This window comes from Telmatherina bonti (assembly GCF_933228915.1).
Source record: "Telmatherina bonti genome assembly, chromosome: 5".
Classification (NCBI taxonomy): Eukaryota; Metazoa; Chordata; class Actinopteri; order Atheriniformes; family Telmatherinidae; genus Telmatherina; species Telmatherina bonti.
Genome location: NC_136623.1, coordinates 29,260,754 through 29,271,336, shown reverse-complemented (window position 1 = coordinate 29,271,336; position 10,583 = coordinate 29,260,754). Strand labels below are relative to the sequence as shown.

Sequence of the window (10,583 nt, the reverse complement as noted above, 5' to 3'; positions counted from 1 at the left end):
TGGGATTGCACAGTAATGTGGTGGTTAGCACTGCTGCCTTTTCTGGGGTTTCTGTGTTGATTTCTACACATGTCTGTGCAGGTATTCTGACTTTCTCACACAGTCCAAAAAATAGAAAAGAAAATGCATTTTAGGTAATTTAGTGCATCCAAATAGACTATAGGAGTGAGTTTGATCACATGCGCTCATGTTTTTATAAGATTGGCACCGAGATAGACAGTTAACCTGTGTGCACTCGGCCTCTCTGGCAGATAGCCTTCAGCTCCCTGGTGAAACTGTGTAGAATTAAAATATTATTAGAAAGGAAGGTTGGATTTCTTTTGTATATCACTAAAATACAGCCAATATTAACATCAGCAAAAACTTGACTACAAGTTTGTCCAAATGGAAAAGTAGGAAACAACCCCAGTCTTCAGCAGCTGAGGCAGGTAATCCTTTATCCTTTGTTAATTAAATAAATGCATCAAATATAACTTTTTTTTTTTTTTTTTTTTTTTTAAAGGAATAACCTTAAAACCAGAACTATACTTCATTCAGTATATTCCAGTCAACAGCTGCATTTGTGTTTATTTTGTCATTGGTCTTTTTGTCTGTTTACTCTGCATAATTCACTCATTATCCTAACTGCTTAGTCTGATTTAGGGTTGCAGGGAAGCTGGAACCTATCCCAGCAGTCTTTGGGCAAAAGGCAGGGTACACCCTGGACAGCTCCCCAGTCCATAGCAGGTCCACACAGAGACAAGCAACCACTCATGCTCACATACAATTTAGAGTAACTAATTAACCTAACATGCATGTCTTTGGACAATGGGGGGAAGCCGGAGTACCCGGAAAGAACCCACACATACATGGGGAGAACATGCAAACTCCACACAGCGCTATCCAAACCCAGCTGAGGATCGAACCAGCAGTACTAACCATTATGCCACCGTGCAGCCCACTCTGCATGACCAATACTTAAAATATCTTTTTTTATTTTTTTTAAATCTATATCTTGTAACCTTTTCTAACCAAAGTTAAAATTGCATACAGTGAAATCTGATTCATCATCTCACACTAACTTCAGTCTTTTGTAAGCTGCCCCATAAAAATGTACCTGGATGTGTCGCTGGGTGGGAGCAATGAAGAAAAGAAAGTAATGGTAAAAGTAGAAAAAGACTAAGGCAAAAATTTTTTATTAAAAGCTGTTTTATTAGTCAGTCACAAAAAAAGTACCTGAATGCACACAAATATCAACCTGAAAACACCAAAATTGCAAATACTACAGTAACAATTCTGGCTCTCACATTGGACACGAGTCCTCGTTTCCTGGGTGAATGTCCCATATTTGACTTACCGTTTTATCACCACTGCAAAGTTCTACTTTCTCATAATACTATTGCATTTAAGATTTTAACCCATTTCTGCAAAGGATCTGCACAAAATATGCTGAAATATAAACTAAAGCAAAAAAGTGGCAGTCTGCTTTAGAAACTACAAAGTGTAGTACATGAAGGTGTGTTTTAAAGTGTGGCTATTTGCATACTTCACTACCCCAAAAGCAGATCACCTGAAGTTCAATCCTAAATTTAAATCTACTCCCCTGATGTAAAAAGGAATTATTTGTGTTATTTGTTTAATGTTGTTTTCAGCAAGTTGAAAAAACTTTTTTCTTCACTTCAAAGCCTTTAATCAAAGTTTAAATTTGATTAAAGTTCTGGAATTTACTGGAAAAACACTTGAGTCTAAATTAGATGATTAAATGTACTTTGCCAGTAAGTAACACAATTGCGTTTTCTTCTTTTACAATCACACTTTGAAATGTTTTGAGAAGTTAAAAAAATGTTTCCTCTGTAGTAAAGTGGGCATCACTGAGGTTTGTTGATTTCAGCATCCTACAGGATGTACAGTGTCAACAAATGTGAGTGGTGGCACCGTGGCGGTGCAGTGTGGTGTGTGTTCCTCTGAAGAACGTGATCCTTTTCAACGTGAGAGGAAAAAACGATGTAGTGATAAAAATATCTTGCCCCATCTCTTCTTTCCCTGGAGGCCTGCCTCCCTCAACTGCTTTCATCCAGTAGCCTTGAGGGAGAAACTGGGAAGAGGGTGGAGAGTGAGAGAGAGAGAGAAAGGGGGGAAGAAAGGTAGAATTCAACAAAAAATGAGGGAGTAAAAATATGAAATATTTAAAATACAGGGACAAAAATTTAAACAACATGTAAATTAAAAAAAGATTCAGGAAAGATATTAAACTAACGTCATTTAATTATCACTTCCCATTATCTCCTTGAATGAGCTCTGTTGGGGTGTAAGGAATGATGAGAGACACAGCTTGCTCTCTATCCCCCACCCACCACTTATCATTTCCTCCTGTTTCATCTACTCTTGTGGCCCTATATAACCTCTAACACTGACCATGTCTCAGTTATAGTTGTGTCAGGAAGACAGAAGACAACAGGTGTCTGCACATCTGTTTAGGTTACAGAGATTTACTTTTTCCAAAGCAGAAATCCTAATTTGAGGGATAAAACAACAGAGAATTTAAAAATTGCATGTAGTTGTACCTGCAGCTGAGTTCTCATTAGAAACACGAAAGGATCAATACCTGCCACCAAGTGAACATGTTGAACTACTCATTTTTCTTCTTGCAAATGATCTCGGTGCTCCTGCTGCTTGTGCACAACACAGGTAAGACTTGTTGACATTACCAACATTATTAGCAAGACTTATAGTGTTGCCTTGTGTAAAGGTACATGCATGATCTTTTAGAGATTGCTTTTGTGAAGAAATGCTGGTAACAGCAGAAAATATGAAGTTTTAGTTTTGAGGTGTAGGGAACTGCTAAACAAATATTTTATATCCACTTCATATGTATATATATATATATATATATATATATATATATATATATATATATATATATATATATATATATATATATATATATATATATATATGTATATATATCTTTAAAAGTGCTTTTTGCTGGAGTTAGGAAACTGGAAATAATAAAGGAAAATAACTGAACAATGTAGGGGTCAAACCTCTCAATGACTTTAACTTGCAACACAAAGGACTGTTTTGGTCGGATATTCTGGGGATAATTGTGTTTCATTAGTAAAGACTAAAGTCTTAGGAATTAAGGTCTTAGGAATGAGCCAGTAAGTCTGAATCTGTCATTTAGCATTAGCATTGACACAGTGACCGGTTTGTTGAATTTAAACTTTTTTCCTCTGATCTCCCCACTAAGATGCAAAAATGGACATCATCACAAGTAAGCAAGACGTCAAAGTTGGAGAGGAGGTCTTATTGTTATGTAAAGGTGAGACATCTTCACTTTATGAATAATAAAGCAATTTTTATTTATTATTTCTTCATGTTAAATTAAACATCCACATTAATTTTCACTCGTCCATCCTTTCTAACCTTCTGGTCTCTTGCAGCTGGAGGAGAGGGAGATATTACTTGGAAGAAGGATGGTGAGGATGTTGATAATGATGAGCTAGTGTCGAAAGTGGATGAGAGTTCCTCTAAATTGCTCATCAAGAAGGCTAAAATGGAAGATGCAGGCAAATACACCTGTGTGTGTGACTTTGACTCTGGACACAACGACGAGACTCAGACAACCCTGTATGTTTATGGTAAGTAATAACTTGCTGCGCACACATACCTTCATGATAAATCTTGTTGTTGAAACTGCTGAAACTGGAACTTTGTTACTTTATGTCAGTCAAAAACATTTTGCTTGTCTTTTTTTTTTAATTTTCTTTTTTGTTTTCATAGATGGCCCATCATTTGGTGACACCCACACCTACCATGAGTTTCTGGAAGGCATGGATGTGACAGTGCCGTGCCTGGCAACTGGGAAGCCACACGTGGATGTTCATTGGTTAAGAGACAAGCAAGAAATCTCTTCTAATGGTAAGACGAGCTCTTTAGGTCCCACAATGTCTTATTTTATAGTTTATTTAACCTTTTTTTTTTTTTTTTTCTTTAACTTGCTTGGCTTTAGATTGATAATATATTAAAGAAAAGCCTGTTTAAGAAATATTTCATTATGTATAACATTAATCTTGCCAGTGAAGGCAAAGTACTTATGAATATGAAACCAGCAGCACAATTTCATCATTGTATTAACATCTGTGGCGCCCTGTCCTTGCAGATCGAACACGTGTCCATAAGAAGAACGATAACACTCTCTTTATTGAGAAAGTGAGAAGAGAGGATGCTGGGACGTACATCTGCCAGGCTCAGATCACTGGAAGAAGTATCACTCAAGAGCTCTCCGTTTCTGTTGTTGTTAATGGCAAGTATCACCTCCAAGTTCTCTGTGTCTCTGTGGTTTAAAACCAATATCCATCTTAATTTTGTATCGATACAATGAAGTCAATGCATTTCTTGAAATATGGCTTCATCCTGCAGTTGGCCCCACTGTGCGCCTGAGAGAAGTGGAAAAGAAAGTGATTGCCGGGCCTGAAACCAATGTCTCTTTGTTGTGTTTGGTGGATGGTTCGCCAAAACCCAACATCACCTGGACCATGTAGGCCATGATTTCATGAATAAGCACGTATTTATTTATGGCTTAATGGAGTAATTTTCACTCACTCATTCTTAAACGTACCTGACTCGTTATGTTTTACTCCCAGGCCGGTGGCATTTGACCCTTCCCATCACCACTTCAACTCAGACCGTAGCCAGCTGACCATACAGTCTGTGGTTAGGGCCGACCTTGGGGAGTACATCTGCACAGCCACCAACAAGATATCTGAGAACAGTGCTACCCTTCTCCTTCATGTGTTTGGTTAGTTTGGGTCTATTCGATATTTTGTTTCTTAATATAGTTGCATTATCGTAGAGACAGTATGTCTGATGATGGCTGTGTTTCATTTCAGAGGCTCCAGAGGTGTTTGTGTCCGTCGATCAGCAGCTCCTGTCTGTGGGTGAACGAGTAACTGTGTCCTGTAATGTGTCCGGCCACCCTCTCCCTGAGCTTTACTGGCTCAACAAGCAAAATGGACAAACTTTGGTAAGAACACATCACGATGAAACCCAAACTGCATTTCACTTAATGATATGTTAACTTCACAGCTTTTTCCATTAATTTATTATATGACTTGCTTTCTATCAATCAAGCTTTGACTGAAGCTGGTTTGTGCGTGATGTTTTTTTAAAATTTTTTTTATGAACTCTAGTTTTCACTTAGTTTTAAATAACTTTTTTTGTTTTCTTATCTTCAACTTCAGGTTTTAACTTCTGGTCGTGTCCGTGTGCTGAATGGCATTTTGGAGATTGATGACGTAGTGCCCTCTGATGGTGGATTGTACTCCTGCATGGCTGTCAGCACTTCTGGAAATGCATCGAGGGATGTTGCAATATACAGTAAGAATTTGTGCTTTAGTCTCTTTTAAATTAAGGAAAATTAGTTATTTTGTGCCAAAAAAAAACAAGCATTCAGAGTACATTTTTACATTTTTCCCCCCCTTACTACTTTCCCCACAGCTGTGCCCGGCCCACCTCACTACCTGTCTCTGTCTTCTGGTTCGACTTCCATCTTCTTCTCACTAAAAACTCTCCCTGTCAGCGGGGGGACACCGATCACAAGTTTTGTACTGCAGTGGAAGGAAGATCAATCAGATCAGTGGAATAAGACCATAATCCCAATTTCAGGTAAAACTCTTCACTTTATAGAGGCTTCGCTGTTGTAAACAATGCTTAATAGAAGCTGATGTTGTATCATTTTGCTCATGTTTTTTATAGACACCTTAGCGATCACCAACCTCAAGCCGTATACAACATACACAGTACGCTTGGCAGCGTCCAACATGGTGGGGCAGGGACAGTTTTCAGATGCACAAACCGTTCGCACCGAGGGAATTCGTAAGTTTTGGAGTGTAAATAAATTATTAGTAAATAACTTCCAGCATGCTGCGAGCAGGACTTTTCATTTACATCTGCCATCGTTTTGTGTGTCATTCTAACTTTTTCATGCCATCATTTTTTTGCCACCTGCTGTTCACTAATGCTGCCGATGACATCATGTAATCCACTATCATCCATTATTAGAAGGTAAAGTGCTCACAGTTACTTACAGAAGTGAATCAGTCTGAATGAATTAGAATTAAATACAGCCAAGGGCAATAGGTGCTTAATATTTTTATAAAATTTATTATAAAATTTGGTTGTAATTTCTCCTTTCCTTCCCTGCCTCCTGCATATAGGAGAACCTGACAGCCCAGTTTTGTCCATAAGTGAGATGAAAGTGGAGGGCAACACCTTTTCCATTCCTCTTAAACAGACTGATAATGGTGGATCCCCTCTGCTGCACTTCAGTATTCGCTACAAACAGGTGAACAACAGTTTGAGTTTGTCTGCACGAAATTTTCCCATCAGATTTTCTCCACATTGATTCTGATGTTTCGTGTGCCCTTTGTAAGCAGGACGTAGAAGAGGCAGAGTGGAAAGAAATGCAGCTGCAATCTGACGCTGATTCTATCATCCTAAAGGACCTCGCTTTTGGCTCCGATTATCAAATGGAAATCTCAGCAATCAATGCAAATGGTTCTTCCATTCCTGCCATATTCAACTTCACCATTGCAAAAGAGCGTGGTATGCTGTCTTCCACCTAATACACTGTGCAATTTATGCAAGCAGAACATTTGGCTCAGACTGTTACCAGGTGAAGCCAATTTAAGTAGCTTTTTTTTAAAAATCATATCTGGTCTTGTCAAGCATTACTATACAAACTCTGCAAGACAAACACTTATGCAAAATAAAATAAGAATCCAGAATATCAAGGGGATCATTATATCCATAAAGCTTCCCTTGGCAAAGTAAATCTGCTCAGCAGAATACATCCAGACCATCATTCTGACTGCTTAAATGCTGGACAAGACACAGAAAAAAAAAATCAATAAGCTGTTGAACAGCAGTTCTTTTGGCGAGAACATGTCTCAAATCTTTCTGCTTTTTGTTCTCATTTAAGTGAGCAGCCCCCGCTTGACCAAAGGCACAGCGGTTGGCATTGTCATGGTGATCTTCCTGGTGGTGTTCCTGGTAGTAGACGCCACCTGCTGCTACAGAAATCGCTGCGGCCTGCTCATGTCCATTGCTGTGAAAGTGTTTGGAAAGAAGGTTCCAGGTCTTAAAATGCTTGAAGAAGGAGAGGGAACTGCTAAAGGGTGAGCTAGTGTTTATCATTTGTGCATCATGTGTTGCTGTCAGTCAAACATTCTCACTAATCAAATGCGTGTTTTCTGGCTGAAGAGAGGTAACACTAAAGGGTTTATCCACTCCAAGAGGCAGCATCAAGCAGACAATGGGTCAGACGCCATGCAAGGAGACCGGTCAACTCACAGAGGTCACCTGCGACAAAGCCCCACTTACAAAACACGAGTAGGTTCATTCTCTCATATGATTCAGTGTAAAGAATAATTAAAACACTATATACTTTGTTTTTCTAGTTAACTGTTTTGGTTTTAGTACAGCGTGTTGTTTATGTACATAAATGTTTTTTGTTGTTTCTGTCTTCAATAGGAAAACACAAGGTCCCACAGATGCATGAGGCTGAAATCTGATGGGAAGAAAGAGAGAAAACTACTGACTGAAAACTGTACAGTGAGCAAGAGAAGAAGTCCAACAATCCCAGCTGATACGGGAAAGGCCAAGCAAGCTGACACGCTGTAGGAAATGAACTGATTTATCCAAAAGTGTGTTAATACTGGGCGGATCCGGCCCCCTGTGTGGTTAAATTGGGGGTGACGTGTAACGTCTTTTTCCTTTTCTTTTCCTTATGTTTTGTAGGGTGTCGTTGGTGTGTGAATTACAGGGTAAAATCTTCAAAAGCATTTTTGTAAAAAAAAAGAAAAAAAAGAGCAAAAAGAAGAAAAAAGAAACAGAAATGTTGATCTGCTCTTCAGTCTTGCTGTCACTAACATTGTTTTATAGCTTCATCGTGGCAGCTTACATTTAAGTTGGTGACTTCGCGTCCAAATTTTTATTTTATAACATTGAATGTTAATGTAAAAGGACATTTGCGTATATTTATTGCTTTTACTGTTAACCAATCATCAAATGAGAGTTTTTAAAATAAAACTTATGCTATGTGTGACTTGGTAGCCAGTAAACTTATCATGCTAGACCATAAGTTATTTTGTATTTATACCTATGATATTATTTGCAGTAAATAAGTATAATCACTGGAAAATGTTCTTGCAGATTTTCTGTTAACAAAAGGCTGGTTCACAGATTAACTAGTTTCATCTATGTAGTGTTTTACTGTTGTTGGAATACTGTATTTAATACTGTTCATAGTTCTGTATTTTGCATCTTTTATCATTGGTATTGATCATTTTGAAAAACCCATAAAACAACTTTATGTATCTTTCTGCTCACCATATGAATGTTGGTAGTGCGTCTACTGACAAACAGTAAAACATCAGCTATTTACATGGTCTTCCCATGCATGTGTGTATGTACTCAGCTGTCTTCAGCTTCCTCCCACAGTCCAAAGACATGTTAGGCTAATTGCGCAACTCTTAAAATGAGCGTGACAGCATCTGTGTCGGGGATTGACTCTCTCTATAGGTGTGTGATAGCCTCCATTAGTGTTGGGATCATATCCCCCTTACCGTGACCCTGAATTGGAATCAGGATGTAGTCTGTCTCTTGCAGCTGTAGCGATAGGTATCTTCCTCAATCCCAGATCAGTTAGCCTTGGTTGTAAGTACTGAATTTCCTCAGGAAATAACTGATAACAACTATTTTTTGTCTTGCAACTAATTATTTCATCTGTTTAGAAACAGGGTAAACACTAGTTTTAGTTGATTCCTTCATGTTTGAACAGCTTAGAATAGATAAGATGAGTCCTATAAACAGTTTCTGCCAACAGACCAGAGTGTGCTTGACCTGTGTGGTGTTTTTAGTAACATCAGGACAAGATGTGACAGCGCATTATTACTGCGCTGTCACATCCAGTTAAATCATGATTGCTAGTTACATAGAGATTATAGAGAAATATGAGTTATTTCTTATTTTCTGTTGGGTTGAATAAGAATTTCAAACTGCATGTTTTTACATCACTTCAGGTTTTCTGCACTTTTAACATTTCAGATTTGTCTTACAATGGATTTCAATGAACAATGTTTTCATTAGTCAGCATTAGTCCACAATGACAAAGCAAAAACATGGATAAAAGATCTTTTGTGCATTTATTGAAACTGAACTTTAGACATCCTACACCTGATGTACCACTTGGTTAAAACAAGCTTGGCAAACTCTTTCCAGTAAAGGCTTTTCTCCTGATTCTTGACTAAAGTTTTTAAATTCATCCAGGTTGGATGAGATGCGCCAACTTTAGGGAAGCTTAAATTAAGTTTGGTTTTATTAATTTATTGCTCTTGACCATCTCATGTCTTTGTCCATGCCTTGTTTGATCCGGTCATGTTTGGATTCGTAGTACTCTTTCCTTTCACCTTAAATACAACACACTTCTGCAGTAGGAAAAACAAAAAAGTTCATTTAGGAATTTGCATTTGGGTTCCCTCAACCATTAACTATTTTCCTTTTAACCATGTCTTTTCATTCTTTCTTTTTTTCTATTTTTAACTTATGAAATTACTCTGATTGACTCAAAATGAATAAATTAAACCAATAGCAGATTGCTTTACACACAAAAAATAAAACAAGGATGTAAAATAAGGCACAATTTACACATTAATTTGTGCATAGTACACAAACTCTGGATTTTTTAAAACAATTTGCCAGGCTGCCCCTTGTCCTTAATGCCAGTGTGTCTCTGTCTGTTGTAGACGCTGTCACACTGCAACATTATTTCACACACAAAAGAAAGCTAAAATCATCTAAGCAATTTCTCCAATGTTTGCTTTTACATCACTACCAGGTGGAAGTTGAGGGTTTGGTTTGGAGAAAATGGTTACTGAGTCACAGCTGAGTGAAACTCATGTGACAGACTCACTGACAAAGGATGTGACGGTCATGATACTACATGGATGAATGACACATCATTTATAGTTCTTTCTTTGCTATTAAATATTCTATCTTAATTCACTAGGGAAAAATGTCAAAAATAAAAACTTTTTTTTTTAAAACTTTTCAGTGGCAGACCATTTTTTTCCACACATAGCCTACTTTATTGCAAAAATAATCTGAAGACAAACATGTTTTTTTCATGGAGTATGTTGCATGTTGTCATAAATTACATTGTCTTGAAGGATATTATTTCCGATATGCAATCCTAAAGGACCAAGTCTATATATTTAAAGCATATTTGAATTTATTTTCAAATCATATCTTGATGATTTTGTCTGCTCATTTTTAGGATATTCCAGGTGTCTTCTCCTTCCTCATTTAAACTCTTACATACTGCTATCATGATGAATGCAATATATCTATGTAATCGTCATCATAAAAATGTGCTTTTTGCTTTAAATATGCTGACTTGTACATTTTATTACAGCGTTCATCAGTCCTGGATGTATCATGCTTCAGAGATGATATCTGTGGACAGGGGCGGACTTACTACTAGGCAAAACTAGGCCTTTGCCTAGGGCCCCCCAGTTCTTTAGGGCCCCATAAAACTTGTCATA

General features: G+C 37.7%; 1 protein-coding gene across 1 annotated transcript; it reads left to right on the top strand.

Moving 5' to 3' along the window:
• Positions 1–2,600: 2,600 nt before the first annotated feature.
• On the top strand, positions 2,601–7,375 carry ncam3 (neural cell adhesion molecule 3; the record flags this gene model as incomplete). Its single annotated transcript, XM_079241156.1, has 15 exons — positions 2,601–2,667; positions 3,230–3,301; positions 3,423–3,620; positions 3,763–3,900; positions 4,142–4,285; positions 4,402–4,519; positions 4,626–4,780; positions 4,872–5,005; positions 5,223–5,358; positions 5,479–5,646; positions 5,737–5,856; positions 6,198–6,325; positions 6,417–6,582; positions 6,962–7,157; positions 7,243–7,375. The coding sequence occupies 15 exons, from the start codon at positions 2,601–2,603 to the stop codon at positions 7,373–7,375; spliced, it is 2,073 nt and encodes a 690-aa protein (XP_079097282.1).
• Positions 7,376–10,583: the final 3,208 nt, after the last annotated feature.